This window comes from Balaenoptera physalus (genome assembly GCF_965194825.1).
Source record: "Balaenoptera physalus genome assembly, chromosome: 5".
In the NCBI taxonomy this organism is placed as follows: Eukaryota; Metazoa; Chordata; class Mammalia; order Artiodactyla; family Balaenopteridae; genus Balaenoptera; species Balaenoptera physalus.
This window is the reverse complement of record NC_138884.1, coordinates 56,065,200-56,083,010: the sequence shown is the minus strand read 5'-3', so window position 1 is coordinate 56,083,010 and position 17,811 is coordinate 56,065,200. Positions and strand designations below refer to the sequence as shown.

Sequence of the window (17,811 nt, the reverse complement as noted above, 5' to 3'; positions counted from 1 at the left end):
TTTGTCCCAGAGGAAGATGTCATCTCATCCCTCAGGGTTACTCGCCGAGAATGGCCTGCGTAATGAGTGGTCAGGCCTTGCATTCTTTTTTTTTTTTTTTTTTTTTTTTTTTAGTTGTGGCTCACGGGCCCAGTTGCTCTGCGGCATGTGGGATCCTCCCAGGGCAGGGCTCGAACCTGTGTGCCCTGCATTGGCAGGCAGACTCTCAACCACTGCGCCACCAGGGAAGCCCAGGCCTTGCATTCTTGGCATTACCCAGCAAGAACACGCAGGGACACTCAGGGCCCATGGTGGATTGCCACTCCAAACACTAGTATGTATTACACATGAGTGACTAGGACCTACTTTATCAGAATTTACTATTTTTAATGTGAGAAAATGGCTGGAGAGGAAAGCTAGGGGGAAGACCCTGAGAAGACGTGTTTTCCAGGAGACAGTGCCTTGTCTCCGTCCCCAGCACCTGTGCAAGACTTCCAGGGCTCAGGTCTCCCTGCTCTGTAACCCTCACCATATATTCTGTCTTGAGGAACAATGATTCTGACTCTTCAGTCTGAGAGGGCAACAGATATGTTTGTGAGTTTATGTAAAGCTGTTTTTTAATGATTTGGTGATCCTTAAGTAAATAAATTAGGTCCAAGCAGGTTTCGTCATAGGTCTGGGAGTCATTTATATCACAGAACTAGGAGTTATTACATAGGTCTAGATACTAACTGAAAGGTCACGGGCGTAGGGCGAGCACAGGTAGAGAGTGAAAATGTATCAGAAGAGAAAAGGGGCTCAGATCTAAACTCAAGGGGTGATTGATTAGCAAATTGGGAAGTTGGGACTATTCACTTATGGAAATTAAACTTCATTCATCTGGAAACAGAAGGGCAGGCAGCTGATACTTCCTTAGACCAGGGCGTGTGTGTTAATTTAGTCTCCAGTCTCCTAAAATCATTTGACGTCCTATTCAAAAGCAATGATGGGGAATGACCTAATCTATCCCATTCTCTTCCAGGGTCCGTAGCGCCCATCACAGAACAGCACTTGAAAGTGACAGATACTGACTCAGATGACCATCAGGTGATGTACATCTTGAAGGAAGATCCTGGTGCAGGGCGCCTGCAGTTGGTAAAGCATGACAGCCTGGAGCAAATCTCCGTTAAAGGCCCCATCCAAAGTTTCACCCAGGCTGACATCAGCCAAGGTCAGCTGCTTCTCTTCTGCCAACCCAGACTTCCAGAAACTCCACCCCCAGTAGTCAAATGAGAGTTAAGTGCCTGGTAGCCTATGGCAGCAAACTGAGCACTTTTGTTTTGAATTAAGAGCTGAGTTATAGCTTCATTTATTCTTTCTTGTCTTCTCAATTTTTTTGGTTTTGCAAAAAACTCTCCTTGGCTAAAATGTGTTCATGCTTTCACATAGCATTGATGAAATTGGGGACTATTATAGACAAAAAAATCATTTTGACTTGCTATGATGCTAAAAATGTGTGTGAGAGAGAGAGGAAAAAGAAGTGAATTGGGATGGATTAAGGTGAAAATTATGCCTGCCTTAGGTGAACAATTTATATCTCTTTCCAGCTCCCCAAAGATCACAAGTTAATGAACTAAGCAAAATGGAAGGGCATAAATTGGAGCTGCCTGAGGGAGATTACATAGCTCATCCCTCCTCCAGGAAATGCTGATGGAATGTAAAAGCATAAATGTTAAATGCTGCATAGTTACTGTACAGTGCTTTCAGGGGTAAAAAAGGAAGGAAAGTTACATATTTGGGAGGAAAGTAATCCAACGTCATGTAATGATGTGCAGATCCATTTAGAGGTGGAAATGTGTCCCCCTAGGAGCAGAAGGTCCCGTCTGCACTAACGCCCAAAATTGATGGCAGCCAAAATCTCATTAGACATGTTTAGCGAAGGGAGTGGAGTAAGTCCTTAATTATTCCATGCCTCAGTGTCCCTTTTGAGAATATGAGAGCAGGCACCTCTTCCTAGATGTTTGGCTATCTTTTCATTGCTAGGTACTTATAAGTGATCCTGTGGGTTAACAAAAATGTAATATATTGCATTTTTCCCTTTGGATCCATTTGACTTCTAGGTAGAGTTTATTTATTTTGTTCATCCATTTCTTGGTTGGTTGGTTATATCCAGTGTCTTTCCTAAAATGAACTAAGGCTGTCCTGGGAAATGGGAGTGACAGCTTCTGGGAGAATGTGGGCTGCAGCTCTCTGTCCTCTTGCCCTGTGACATGGATATTTAACAGGGTCACACCAGTGACGTGGGTCCGGTGAGTGCACGTTTTCCACGTGAGCAGTTTTGCTGATCTAGTTTATTCATGAGACTTCTTTAGCATCTTCCACAGACGCCAAGCCTCAACTGTAAGCAATGCTACTTGCTACTTAGGATGATTTTATCATGATGGAGTCATTGACGATGAGGAAGTTGCTAGTGGGAGATGAAAGGGAGGAAATGAAAACATTAGATTAAAATGTCAAAAGCAATGTCTAAGTGAGAAGGGGTTAATTGATTCACTGGTGTGAATACCAACCGAATTCTCACCTGACATTTCAGAAATAAGGGCAGAAAACACTAATAGCAAATTTTGATTTTCTTGTCCTTGTTACAGGCCACGTAGAATACAGTCATGGAAAAGGAGACTCTGGCGGGAGCTTTGCTTTTAAGTTTGATGTGGTTGATGGAGAAGGCAACAAATTGATTGGCCGGTCATTTTCCATCAGTGTTTTGGGTAAGGGGGCACTGGGTCTCTAAAAGTCCTCCAGCAGTTCTGAGGTCGAATGGTGCATACTGTACTCACCTTGAGGCTTGAGCCTTTCCTTTAGGTGCTCACGTGGAAATCTGGAATCATATCCTGTCTGTTGTGCGAAGCCGTGGCTCCTTGATACGCTCTCTGAGGGACAGGCCTGGAGACTATTCTGGACGCCAGGCCCAGAATTGAAGAAAGGAGGCTAAAAATGATCCCATTTCAAATCACTCTTTCTGATATTTTCAGAAGAAGACAAATCCCCACCAGTCATCACCACCAATAAAGGGCTGGTCTTGGATGAAAACTCGATGAAGAAAATCACCACTCTGCAGCTCTCTGCCGCTGACCAGGAGACGGAGCCTGCAGAACTGATCTACAGAATCACCAGAGAGCCCCAGCTGGGCCACCTGGAACACACAGCATCACCAGGTAAGCCCATCATCTCTGACTTCATCAAACCAAAAGCTGGGATTTAGGAAGCGCTGGGGGCAGCCACTCTATGCGTACACGTTCACCTTGAATCTGCCTTTGTTGGTATTTATTTTTGGCATCACTAGTTCTGACCATTATATACTGCCTTGCATTATACTTAGGACAAAGTATGCTCAATAATTACTTACTGGAAGTTGAATTAAAAATTACAATTTGATATCAACAGTCTTGGCTCCATAACTAGAATTCAACAAGTAACAAGTGAGCATGCATGTTGAGTAAGACCTTGGTTTAGCTGCTACAGAGGGAAAAAAAAAAGATAAATAAGGTATAACCACAACCTTTAGAGTCCTCTGTTGGATAAGATAAGGAACCTCTGCATATAATCATACATAAGGGAAGAAGATAGCAGGTATTTTAAGAACTGTATAAACCTGCTATCATAGGAGTTCAAAAGTGAAAGAAGCTACATCGGGTGTGAAGATGCAAAGAGGTGGCATTTAACAGTGCACTTGAAAGATAGAATTTGGGCTGACAGAAACTGTGTTATTCCCAGAGATAGGAACAGCATGTGGGCACATTCCAAAAATTATGAGTGGGCCAGTTTTGCTAAAGCATATATTCTGAAAATAGCAGTTGATTGGGCTCATGGGTAGATTGAGATTTTTACGGAGGGTCTTCAGAGTGGCAATCAGTAATCTCTATTTAATTCGATAGGCAATAGGGAGTCACTGCAGAATTATGAACAGGGAGGGGAAGTGAAATTCATCTAGTGTCCAACAGGATGAACTGAAAGAAAAAGGAGGCAGTGCCATTGGGTAGGAAGTTTCTCATTTGGCCAGGTGCAAGCTAGTGAGGCTTCACGTGGAGGGGCAGCAGTGCGAATAGTAAGATGAGAATAATAGAAGAGATTATTCCTGGTACCTTGTAAGTATCCAGTAAACAGTAGCTGGTGGAAGGAAGGAAGGAAGCAGTTAATTTCAGGAGGAGAACCTATAGAACTTGGCAGCTTGAATGGATGTGAGGGATAAGAGATATTTGCTGAATAAACAACCTAAAGGTAGAATTGTCTTTATTTGGTCCATCCTAGAAGCAGTGTCAGCTTGCAGGAAATTTAGATCATTGTTTTCTTTGGATTTCAGGTTACAGATTCTTCATTCATTCAACCACGGAAATAGCAAAACAGAGAAAGTACTTGCCCTGATGCTGGGAATCAGATAGTAAGCAAACAAGCAAGCAAATATATCATATGTCAACGGTGATAAGTTAGGGGGTGAAATGAGGGCGTTCTTGGGGTGCAGGGAGCAAGGAGGCGAGGGAAGCCCTCCCTAATAATAAGATGACATATGAGCAGAGACCTGAAGAAAGTGAGGGAGCCAGCCACGCTGACATGTAAAGGAAAGAGCATTCCAGACAGGGGATTGGCGAGTGTCAACATCCTGAGGTGGGATCAGCCAGGCCTATCACATTCCAGATGCAGCAAGGAGACGAGTATGGCTGGGGCGGAGTGAGTGGGGGAGAGAGTGCGGATGCATGGAGGACCGCACTGGAGGGGGAGCCGGTGGAGGTGAACATGTCTGGGTCCAGCGTGATGGTGGAGGAGGGAGTTATGTGTATGGTGGGAGGGCATGGGGAAGGATGGACAGATTGGCCAAAATCCCTAATGCAAATTAAAGCCAGTGCGCTCCCCTTTTGTCCCAGAGTTCCTGGGGGCAGTATGTAGATCAGCACTCCCAAGACCTTGGCTGCTTGAGATACCTGATAAATCATTCATGAGCTAATTGCTTCTGCCAGAATTCTGTCAGGTTGCTGATTATATCTCTCCAAAGATGAAAGGGCTGACTCTCGGCTGTTGTGTTAGGCAACTGCATTTACACTGCACAGAGCTCCAAAAGGCTTGGAGCTTTGCGAAAGGCACTGCCAGCTGCTGGTAAGTCCCAGCTCTGGCTCTTCTCTGACCCCCAGGCCGTGTTGAGTCCTGTGTGAGGCTGCCCCAAATTCGCTTTTTCTGTTTTTACAGTCTCAGCCTTCACTGGGCTTAAATCCTGGATGCCAAGACTAGGCCAGCACTGCTCAGGGTACCAGCCATAGGGGATCACACTTCTCCCTCCTCTTGGGAAAGCAGCCTCCCGAAACAGAGGGAGGGACGCTCCCTTCACCTGCCCTTTCCCACCAGCCTTGACTTCCTAATCCACGTTCTCTCCCGCCCCCACCATTTCTTCTCAATCCTCCTGTTTCTAGAGATTCTAAGTAGACCAGATAGGAAGATCTTGACTCTCGGGGGCCCTCTCCATCTCTAATGGAGCAGGACTTCCCTGCCCCTCCCACACCATCAGCCCCGCAGTCCTTTCTATAGCATTTAGTCAGCATTCTCTCCTTCCCTGTCTCCCCTAAGTGGAACTGTATTCATGAATTCAATCCTTTTTAAATGTCAAAGCTCTCCCTTCAGAGGAAGTCCATGCTGATTATGGATCACGCTTTCTGAAGGCGGCTGGCTGCAGCTTGGAGAAAAGCACCTCACCCCATTTGTCTCCGTGGGTGAGGATGGGTCTACCAGGAGCTGAGGCTGGGCTGGAGCCTGTTTCCAAGAAGAGCAGAGCAGCTTCTAGACCAGTGTCTCTAGTGCAGGCACTGAGATATGTGGGGACTGGATGCCTCTGGGGGTTATCATTTGCCACCAGTGCTTGCACACATCGTCTTGATGGCTAACTATGAAGTGCACTTAGCCTTATGCCATCTCTCTTCGTCAGCTGATTGTGATTGTTCTCTTTAGGTACAAAAGGTGTAAAGGTCCTCTTTTCTCCCCGCAAGGAGTCACAGGGAGCCACGTGTCCATGGGAACCGTGCGGAAGACAGCCGCGAACCTCCTCCCCCAGAGGAGAGCCACGTGAGGCTCTGCTCCCTGTGTGGGCTCTTTGCAAGGTTGAGGGCCCACACCCTCATGTCAGTGACCCTGAGGACCCTCTCCTTCTTGGGAAATTAGAGTAAGAAGTTATATTATCAGGATAGAAGCTAAGCTGCTGGAACAAAGAGACTGCAAAATACAGTACCTTCCACAAGAAGTTTATTTTTGCTCACAGCAAAATCCAGAGGCAGGTGGCCCAGAGTGTACTGTCATCATCCCCCAACCAGCAGCCAGGGAGGAAACACCAGGGGCGCCCACATCCATTTCTTTTCCAGGAGTATTATTGGAAAAACCCATATCCCTTTTTTTTTTTAAGTCCTCCTTTTTTTAACATCTTTATTGGAGTATAATTACTTTACAGTGGTGTGTTAGTTTCTGCTGCATAACAAAGCGAGTCAGCTATATATATACATATATCCCCATATCCCCTCCCTCTTCCGTCTCCCTCCCACCCTCCCTAGCACACCCCTCTAGGTGCTCACAAAGCACTGAGCTGATCTCCCCATGCAATGCAACTGCTTCCCGCTAGCTAGCTATTTTACATTTGGTAGTGTATATATGTCAATGCCACTCTCTTACTTCGTCCCTGGTTGCCCTTCCCCCTCCCCATGTCCTCAAGTCCATTCTCTACGTCTGTGTCTTTACTCCTCTCCTGCCCCTAGGTTATTCAGAACCTTTCTTTTTTTTTAGATTCTATATATATGTGCTAGCATACGATATTTGTTTTTCTCTTTCTGACTTACTTCACTCTGTATGACAGACTCTAGGTCCATCCACCTCACTACAAATAACTCAATTTCATTTCTTTTTATGGCTGGGTAATATTCCATTGTATATATGTGCCACATCTTCTTTATTTGTTCATCTGTTGATGGACACTTAGGTTGCTTCCATGTCCTGGCTATTGTAAATAGTGCTGCAGTGAACATTGTGGTGCATGACTCTTTTTGAATTATGGTTTTCTCAGGGTATATGCCCAGTAGTGGGATTGCTGAGTCATATGGTAGTTCTATTTTTAGATTTTTAAGGAACCTCCATACTGTTCTCCATAGTGGCAGTATCAATTTACCTTCCCACCAACAGTGCAAGAGGGTTCCCTTTTCTCCACACCCTCTCCAGCATTTATTATTCATAGACTTTTTGATGATGGCCATTCTGACTGGTGTGAGGTGATAGCTCATTGTAGTTTTGATTTGCATTTCTCTAATGATTAGTGATGTTGAGCATCCTTTCATGTGTTTGTTAGCAATCTGTATAGTTTCTTTGGAGAAATGTCTATTTAAGTCTTCTGCCAATTTTTGGATTGGGTTGCTTGTTTTTTGGATATTGAGCTACATGAGATGCTTGTATATTTTGAAGATAAATCTTTTGTCAGTTGCTTCATTTGCAAATATTTTCTCCCATTCTGAGGGTTGTCTTTCATCTTGTTTATGGTTTCCTTTGCTGTGCCAAAGCTTTTAAGTTTCGTTAGGTCCCATTTATTTTTTTTTTTAATTTTCATTTCTCTAGGAGGTGGCTCAAAAGGGATCTTGCTGTGATTTATGTCATATAGTGTTCTGCCTATGTTTTCCTCTAAGAGTTTTACGGTGTCTGACCTCACATTTAGGTCTATAATCCTTTTGTATACAGTGTTAAGGAGTGTTCTAATTTCATTCTTTTCCATGTAGCTGTCCAGTTTTGCCAGCACCACTTACTGAAGAAGCTGTCTTTTCTCTTTTGTATATTCTTTCCTCCTTTATCAAAGATAAGGTGACCATATGTGCAGGGGTTTCTCTCTGGGCTTTCTATCCTGTTCCATTGATCTATATTCGGTTTTTGTGCCATACCATACCATCTTGATTACTGTAGCTTTGTAGTATAGTCTGCAGTCCAGGAGCCTGATTCCTCCAGGTCCATTTTTCTTTCTCAGGATTGCTTTGGCTATTTGGGGTCCTTTGTGTTTCCATACAAATTGTGAATTTTTTTGTCCTAGTTCTGTGAAAAATGCCATTGGTAGTTTGACAGGGATTGCATTGAATCTGTACATTGCTTTGGGTAGTATACTCATTTTCACAATGTTGATTCTTCCAATCCAAGAACATGGTATATCTCTCCATCTGTTTGTATTGTCTTTAATTTCTTTCATCAGTGTCTTATAGTTTTCTGCATACAGGTCTTTTGTCTCCTTAGGTAGGTTTATTCCTAGGTATTTTATTCTTTTTGTTTCAATGGTAAATGGGAGTGTTTCCTTAATTTCTCTTTCAGATTTTTCATCATTAGTGTATGGGAATGCAATAGATTTCTGTGCATTAATTTTGTATCCTGCTACTTTACCAAATTCATTGATTAGCTCTAGTAGTTTTCTGGTGGCATCTTTAGGATTCTCTATGTATAGTATCATGTCATCTGCAAACACTGACAGTTTTACTTCTTCTTTTCCGATTTAGATTCCTTTTATTTCTTTTTCTTCTCTGACTGCTGTGGCTAAAACTTCCAAAACTGTATTGAATAATAGTGGTGAGAGTGGGCAACCTTGTCTTGTTCCTGATCTTAGTGGAAATGGTTTCAGATTTTCACCATTGAGAACGATGTTGGTTGTGGGTTTGTCATATATGGCCTTTATTATGTTGAGGTAAGTTCCCTCTATGCCTACTTTTGGGAGGGTTTTTATCATAAATGGGTGTTGAATTTTGTCGAAAGACTTTTCTGCATCTATTGAGATAATCATATGGTTTTTCTCCTTCAGTTTGTTAATATGGTTTATCACATTGATTGATTTGTGTATATTGAAGAATCTTTGCATTCCTGGGATAAACCCCACTTGATCATGGTGTATGATCCTTTTAATGTGCTGTTGGATTCTGTTTGCTAGTATTTTGTTGAGGATTTTTGCATCTGTGTTCATCAGTGATATTGGCCTGTAGTTTTCTTTTTTTGTGACATCTTTGTCCGATTTTGGTATCAGCATGATGGTGGCCTCGTAGAATGAATTTGGGAGTGTTCCTCCCTCTGCTGTATTTTGGAAGAGTTTGAGAAGGACAGGTGTTAGCTCTTCTCTAAATGTTTGATAGAATTTGCCTGTGAAGCCATCTGGTCCTGGGCTTTTTTTTGTTGGAAGATTTTTAATCACAGTCTTAAATTCAGTGCTTGTGATTGGTGTGTTTATATTTTCTATTTCTTCCTGGTTCAGTCTCAGAAGGTTGTGCTTTTCTAAGAATTTGTCCATTTCTTCCAGGTTGTCCGTTTTATTGGCATAAAGTTGCTTGTAGTAATCTCTCATGATCCTTTGTATTTCTGCAGTGTCAGTTGTTACTTTACCTTTTTCATTTCTAATTCTGTTGATTTGAGTCTTCTCCCTTTTTTCTTGTTTTTTTTTAAATTAATTTATTTATTTATTTATTTTTGGCTGTGTTGGGTCTTCATTTCTGTGCGAGGGCTTTCTCTAGTTGCGGCAAACGGAGGCCACTCTTCATCGCGGTGCACAGGCCTCTCACTATCGCGGCCTCTCTTGTTGCGGAGCACAGGCTCCGGACGCGCAAGCGCAGTAGTTGTGGCTCACGGGCCTAGTTGCTCCGCGGCATGTGGGATCTTCCCAGACCAGGGCTCGAACCTGTGTCCCCTGCATTGGCAGGCAGATTCTCAACCACTGCACCACCAGGGAAGCCCCCTTTTTTTCTTGATGAGTCTGGCTAATGGTTTATCAATTTCGTTTATCTTCTCAAAGGACCAGCTTTTAGTTTTATTGATCTTTGCTATCATTTCCTTCATTTCTTTTTCATTTATTTCTGATCTGATCTTTATGATTTCTTTCCTTCTGCTAAATTTGGAGATTTTTTGTTCTTCTTTCTCTAATTGCTTTAGGTGTAAGTTTAGGTTGTTTATTTGAGATTTTTCTTGTTTCTTGAGGTAGGATGGTATTGCTATAAACTTCCCTCTTAGAACTGCTTTTGCTGCATCCCATAGGTTTTGGGTCATCGTGTTTTCATTGTCATTTGTTACTGGGTAGTTTTTGATTTCCTCTTTGTTTTCTTCAGTGATCTCTTATTTAGTAGGGTGTTGTTTAGCCTCCATGTGTTTGTATTTTTTACAGTTTCTTTCCTGTAATTGATATCTAGTCTTATAGCATTGTGGTCGGAAAAGATACTTGATATGATTTCAATTTTCTTAAATTTACTGAGGCTTGATTTGTGACCCAAGATATGATCTATCCTGGAGTATGTTCCATGAGCACTTGAGAAGAAAGTGTATTCTGTTGTTTTTGGATGGAATGTCCTATAAATATCAATTAAGTCCATCTTGTCTAATGTGTCATTTAAAGCTTGTGTTTCCTTATTTATTTTCATTTTGGATGATCTGTCCATTGGTGAAGTGGGGTGTTAAAGTCCCCCACTATTACTGTGTTACTGTCGATTTCCCCTTTTATGGCTGTTAACATTTGCCTTATGTATTGAGGTGCTCCTATGTTGAGTGCATAAATATTTACAATTGTTTATCTTCTTCTTGGATTGATCACTTGATCATTATGTAGTGTCCTTCTTTGTGGCTTGTCATAGTCCTTATTTTAAAGTCTATTTTGTCTGATATGAGAATTGCTACTCCAGCTTTCTTTTGATTTCCATTGGCATGGAATATCTTTTTCCATCCCCTCACTTTCAGTCTGTATGTGTCCCTAGGTCTGAAATGGGTCTCTTGTTGAGAGTGTATGTATGGGTCTTGGTTTTGTATCCATTCAGCCAGTCTATGTCTTTTGGTTGGAGCATTTAATCCATTTACATTTAAGGTAATTATCAATATGTATGTTCCTATTACCAGTTTCTTAATTGTTTAGGTTTGTTATTGTAGGTCCTTCCTTCTCCTGTGTTTCCTACCTAGAGAAGTTCCTTTAGCATTTGTTGTAAAGCTGGTTTGGTGGTGCTGAATTCTCTTATCTTTTGCTTGTCTGTAAAGGTTTTAATTTCTCCATCGAATCTGAATGAGATCCTTGCTGGGTAGAGTAATCTTGGTTGTAGGTCTTTCCCTTTTATCACTTTAAATACATCCTGCCACACCATTCTGGTTTGCAGCGTTTCTGCTGAAAGATCAGCTGTTAACCTGATGGGGATTCCCTTATATGTTATTTGTTGCTTTTCCCTTGCTGTTTGTAATATCTTTTCTTTGTATTTAATTTTTGATAGTTTGATTAATATGTGTCTTGGATTTCTCCAAAGAAGATATACAGTTTACCAACAAATACATAAAAGAATGCTCAACATCACTAATCATTAGAGAAATGCAAATGAAAACTACAATGAGGTATTACCTCACACCAGGCAGAATGGCCATGATGAAAAAATCTACAAACAGTAAATGCTGGAGAGGGTGTGGAGAAAAGGGAACCCTCTTACACTGTTGGTTGGAATGTAAATTGATACAGCCACTATGGAGAACAGTATGGGAGTTCCTTAAAAAACTAAAAATAGAACTACCATACGACCCAGCAATCCCACTACTGGGCATATACCCTGAGAAAACCATAATTCAAAAAGAGTCATGTACCACAATGTTCATTGCAGCTCTATTTACAGTAGCCAGGACATGGAAGTAGCCTAAGTGTCCATTGACAGATGAATGGATAAAGAAGATGTGACACATATATACAATGGAATATTACCCAGCCATAAAATGAAACGAAATTGAGTTATTTGTAGTGAGGTGGATGGACCTAGAGTCTGTCATACAGAGTGAAGTAAGTCAGAAAGAGAAAAACAAATACCGTATGCTAACACATATATATGGAATCTAAAAAAAAAAAAAAAAAAATGGTTCTGAAGAACCTAGGAGCAGGACTGGAATAAAGACGCAGATGAAAAGAATGAACTTGAGGACTCGGGGAGATGGAAGGGTAAGCTGGCACAAAGTGAGAGAGTGGCATGGACTTATATATACTACCAAATGTAAAATAAATAGCTAGTGGGGAGCAGCCGGATAGCACAGGGAGATCAGCTGGGTGCTTTATGACCACCTAGAGGGGTGTGCTAGGGAGGGTGGGAGGGAGACGCAAGAGGGTGGAGATATGGAGATATATGTATATGTATAGCTGATTCACTTTGTTATAAAGCAGAAACTAACACACCAGTGTAAAGCAATTATACTCCAATAAAGATGTTAAAATATATATATATATGTTTCTTGGCATGTTTCTCCTTGGATTTATCCTGTATGGGACTCTCTGTGCTTCCTGGACTTGATTGACTATTTCCTTTCCCATATTAGGGTAGTTTTCATCTATAATCTCTTCAAATATTTTCTCAGTCCCTTTTGTTTTCTCTTCTTCTTCTGAGACCCCTATATGTCAAATTTTGGTGCTTTTAATGTTGTCCCAGAGGTCTCTGAGACTGTCCTCAATTCTTTTCATTCTTTTTTCTTTATTCTGCTCCGCGGTAGTTATTTCCACTGTTTTATCTTCCAGGTTACTTATCCGTTCTTCTGCCTCAGTTATTCTGCTATTGATTCCTTGTAGAGAATTTTTAATTTCATTTATTGTGTTGTTCATCATTGTTTCTTTGCTCTTTAGTTCTTCTAAGTCCTTGTGAAATGTTTCTTATATTTTCTCCATTCTATTTCCACGATTTTGGATCATCTTTACTATCACTGCTTTGAATTCTTTTTCAGGTAGACTGTCTATTTCCTCTTCATTTGTTTAGTCTGGTGGGTTTTTATATTGCTCCTTCATCTGCTGTGTGTTTCTCTGTCTTCTCATTTTGCTTACTGTGTTTGGGGTCTCCTTTTCACAGGCTGCAGGTTCGTAGTTCCCGTTGTTTTTGGTGTCTGCCCCCAGTGGCCAAGTTTGGTTCAGTGGGTTGTGTAGGCTTCCTGGTGGAGGGGACTAGTGCCTGTGTTCTGGTGGATGAGGCTGGATCTTGTCTTTCTGGTGGGCAGGACCACGTCCAGTGGTGTGTTTTGGTGTGCCTGTGAACTTATTATGATTTTAGGCAGCCTCTCTGCTAATGGGTGGGGTTGTGTTCCTGTCTTGCTAGTTGTTTGTCATGGGATGTCCAACACTGAAGTTTGCTGGTCGTTGAGTGGAGCTGGGTCTTAGCGTTGAGATGGAGTTCTCTGGGAGAGCTCTCTCTGATTGATATTACGAGGGGCCAGAAAGTCTCTGGTGGACCAATGTCCTGAACTCGGCTCTCCCACCTCAGAGGCTCACGCCTGACACCTGGCCAGAGCACCAAGACCCTGTCAGCCACATGCCTCAGTTGAAAAGGGAGAAAAGAAAAAGAAAGAAAGAAAAATTAAATTAAATAAAGTTATTAAAATAAAAAATTTAAAAATATATTGTTAAAATAAAAAAGTAATAAAAAGAAAAGAAGAGAGCAACCAAACCAATAAACAAATGCACTAATGATAACAAGCGCTAAAAACTATGCTAAAAAAAAAATGGACAGACAGAACCCTAGGACAAATGGTAAAAGCAAACCTATACAGACAAAATGACACAAAGAAGTATACGCATACACACTCACAAAAGGAGAAAAAGGAAAATATATACATATATATATTAAAAAAAGGGAAGCGAGCAACCAAATCAATAAACAAATCTACCAATGATAATAAGTTCTAAATACTAAACTAAGGTAAACATAAAACTAGAAACAAATTAGGCGCAGAAAGCAAACCCCAAGTCTACAGTTGCTCCCAAAGTCCACCTCCTCAATTTTGGGATGATTCGTTGTCTATTCAGGTATTCCAGAGATGCAGGGTACAGGAAGCTGATTGTGGAGTTTCAATCCTCTACTCCGAGATTGCTGGGAGAAATTTCCCTTTCTCTTCTTTGTTCGCACAGCTCCCGGGGTTCAGCTTTGAATTTGGCCCCGCCTCTGCGTGTAGGTCGCCTGAGGGCATCTGTTCTTTGCTCAGACAGGACGGGGTTAAAGGAGCAGCTGATTAGGGGGCTCTGGCTCACTCAGGCCAGGGGGAGGGAGGGGTACGGATGCAGGGCGAGCCTGCAGTGGCAGAGGCCAGTGTGACGTTGCAGCAGCCTGAGGTGCGCCGTGTGTTCTCCCAGGGAACTTGTCCCTGGATCACGGGACCCTGGCAGTGGCAGGCTGCACAGGCTCCCGGGAGGGGAGGTGTGGAGAGTGACGTGTGCTTGCACACAGGCTTCTTGGTGGCTGCAGCAGCAGCCGTAGTGTTTCATGCCCGTCTCTGGGTTCTGCGCTGATAGCTGCGGCTCCTGCCCTTCTCTGGAGCTCTTTCATGCGGTGCTCTGAATCCCCTCTCCTTGCGCACCCCGAAACAATGGTCTCTCGCCTCTTAGGCAGGTCCAGACTTTTTCCTGGACTCCCTCCTGGCTAGCTGTGGCGCACTAGCCCTCTTCAGTCTGTGTTCACGCAGCCAACCCCAGTCCTCTCCCTGGGATCTGTCCTCTGAAGCCCTAGCCTGAGCTCCCAGCCCCGACTTGCCCCGGCGGGTGAGCAGACGAGCCTCTCAGGCTGGTGAGTGCTGGTTGGCACCGATCCTCTGTGCGGGAGTCTCTCCGCTTTGCCCTCCGCACCCCTGTGGCTGCGCTCTCCTCCATGGCTCCAAGGCTTCCCCCCCTGCCCACCCCCCATCTCCACCAGTGAAGGGGCTTCCTAGTGTGTGGAAACTTTTCCTCCTTCACAGCTCCCTCCCAGAGGTGCAGGTCCCATCCCTATTCTTTTGTCTCTATTTTTCCTTTTTCTTTTGCCCTACCCAGGTACCTGGGAAGTTTCTTGCCTTTTGGGAAGTCTGAGGTCTTCTGCCAACATTCAGTAGGTGTTCTGTAGGAGTTGTTCCACATGTAGATGTATTTGTGAGGAGGAAGTTGATCTCCATGTCTTACTCCTCCAACATCTTGAAGGTCCTCCCTCCCATATCCCTTTTGATCACATCCCAGTGACAAGGATTTAGCTACACAAAGCTGTGAGGTTGCTGGGAAATCTACACCCTAACTGGGCCTCTAGTCACTTAAGTAATAGTCAGCAGTTGTATTTTTAAGTAGGGGAGCAGTAATATTGGATTTAGCAATCTCCAGCACACACTCGTTCTCACCTTCAGGAAACATTTATTGAGTAGCTGCTGCAGGAGAAAGCTTAGATTTTGGAAGTGGGAGACATGTAATATGTGCGAGTGTATTCCAGTAGTTGTGACAGCAACATGTGAGAGGATAGTAGGAGCCAAGATGCTGTGAGTCCCACCTAAGAGTGGGCTGGGGGTGAGTTAGGAAGGACTTCCCAGAGGTGATGCTTTAGCAAAGGTATTCTTTGGCTTCCTCTTTATCTCAGCCTCTCAATATTGTGACACCAACCAGAATCAGCTGCAGTCAGTGTCTTAGTTTGGGTTCTCCCAAGAGCAGAGGTGTGTTAGTCTGCTAGGGCCACCATCGTAAAGCACCGCAGACTGAGCAGCTTAAACAGCAGAAATCTATTGTGTCACAGATCTAGGGGCTGGAAGTCTGAGATCATGGTGTTGGCAGGGTTGGTTCCTCCTGAGGGAAGGCTCTGTTCCAGACCTCTCTCCTGGGCTTGTAGATACCTGTCTTCATGTTCACATGGCATTCTCCCTCTACGTGTATGTCTGTGTCAAAATTTCCCCTTTTGTAAGGACATTAGTCGAATTGGATTAGGACCCATCGTAATGACCTCATCTTAACTAATTACATCTGCAATGATCCTATTTCCAAATAAGGTCACATTGTGAGGTACTGAGGGTTAGGATGTCAATGAATATGGGGGGACATAACTCATTCCACAACAGGAGGCTTGGAAGAAAATCTGAAGCAGAGAAGCTGAGAATCTCCCACAGCCTGAGCTTGAGGTGGGAGCAGACAACAGGCATAGAGCCATCCACAGCTGTGCTGAGAGCCAGGAGGGCCAGGGCGATCTCCTAACATCCCATTAGGAAGGCAGTTTCTTCAAAGATGCTTTTTTCTCCAACCACTTCCCTGACCTGGACTGAACTTTCTCTAATGTGCTAGCCCTCCAGGGGAATTGGAAAAAACTGACAGGGTTAATGTGAGTCTCCGTAACACTGCCATATACATAGTTTAGCCAGCAGGTTTGGTGACTGAAAACACTTTGGACGGGATTAAAAGCCTTCAAGATATTTCAAACAGTAACTACCTGCTGTGAGGGCCAGTAGGGACAATATGTTATTAGAAGCACCATCTTGCAGGTGAGTGAACAACTAAAGTCTTCCAATACCCAATTAGCAACAGCTAAAACCAAATTTTTTAAGTGTACAGAGATTGAAAATCTGTGCTTAATAGGACCTCTTAGATATAGGACCAACTGTAGTGGATGAAGTAAATTCATTAACCAAATATGTTTTGAGAACCTACTGTGTGCCAGGCACTATTCTAGGTGCACATTGGTGAAGAAACAACAAAATCTTGTCCTCTTGAAGCTTACCTTATAATGCAACTTGTTACCCTCCTGCACTTAATTATGGATATCACTTAAATGATAATATTAAATACCCCATCAAAAATCAATATTTCAGACAAGAAAAAGGTTATAGTCAAAAAATTATTCTATGATTCAATTCAAAAACATTATAATGGTGATATTTCAGTGTTAGCACTATGAGTGGTTTTGTGATTCTTTACTACTTTTCTGTGTTTTTCACATTTTCTTTAATGGACATGTATCCCTTTTATATTGAAAAAAAAATTAAAGGATAAGGGTGAAATCCAAGAGGCTCCTTGTCCTGCCCAGAAAAGCTAGATAAGTTTTACAAAAAGTACTCCTAACAGAATAAAAAATATATATATGTATGTATATATATACATACATATATATATGTGTGTGTGTATATATGTGTGTGTGTGTCATTTCAACATGTAATCACGTAAGAAAAAAAAAAAAGCACTCCCAGCAGGCCTACACTTTGGAGGTGGACAACCTTGAGTTCCAGTCTCAGCAGTGCTCTCTTATTAGCTGTGTGACCTCAGATAGGTCACATTTCTTTCCTAATTTTATTAGTATCATAATCTAGAAAAATAATGCCAACCTTGACATCCCAGAGCTGTTGAGATAAAACAGTCTATATAAGCAAATCTGAAACAGTGTTCTGCACATGGTAGGTACTCAATGTTTGCTAGACTGAATTGGGAAAGACCCACTAAGATCAAGCCCAGAGCTCTCATGCACTGCTAGCGGGAATGTAAAATAGTACTACCACTTTGGAAAATAGTTTGGCAGTTTCCTAAAAAGTTAAGCATACACCTTACATATATTCCCACCCTCCCACTCTTAGAGATTTACCCAGGAAGAATGAAAACTTGTGTCCAGATAAAGACTTGTGCATAAGTGATCATAGCAGCCTTATTTGTAATAGCCCCAAACTGGAAATAACCTAAATGTCCATGAACAGGAAAATGGATAAACAATCTATGCTATAACCATCCAATGGAATACTACTCGGCAATGAAAAGGAATGAACTATTAATACATGCTACAATATGGATAACTCAAAAACAATTATGCTAAGTGTAAGAAATCATGCATAAAATAGTATATACTGTATGATTCTATTTATAAAAAATTAGAGAAAATACCAACTAACCTATAATGACAGATGACAATTCATTTGCTTCTTTGGGATGGGGTAGGACACAAGAAAGGGAAGGATGGAAGGATTACAGAGTGTCAGTTAAAAACTTTTGGGGTAATGGATATGTTCCTATTTTGACTGAGGTGATGGTTTCGTGGATGTACCAAAGATAATGAAATTGTACACTTTAAATAT

At 42.3% G+C, this 17,811-nt stretch overlaps 1 protein-coding gene across 1 annotated transcript in view; it reads left to right on the top strand.

Annotated features, from left to right (window-relative positions):
• The window catches only part of FRAS1 (Fraser extracellular matrix complex subunit 1), a 443,799-nt gene that overhangs the window by 361,264 nt on the left and 64,724 nt on the right, over window positions 1-17,811 (top strand). The window contains 3 exon segments of the mRNA XM_082464007.1: window positions 1,001-1,189; window positions 2,607-2,726; window positions 2,994-3,173. Coding sequence (XP_082320133.1) covers window positions 1,001-1,189; window positions 2,607-2,726; window positions 2,994-3,173 — 489 coding nt within the window.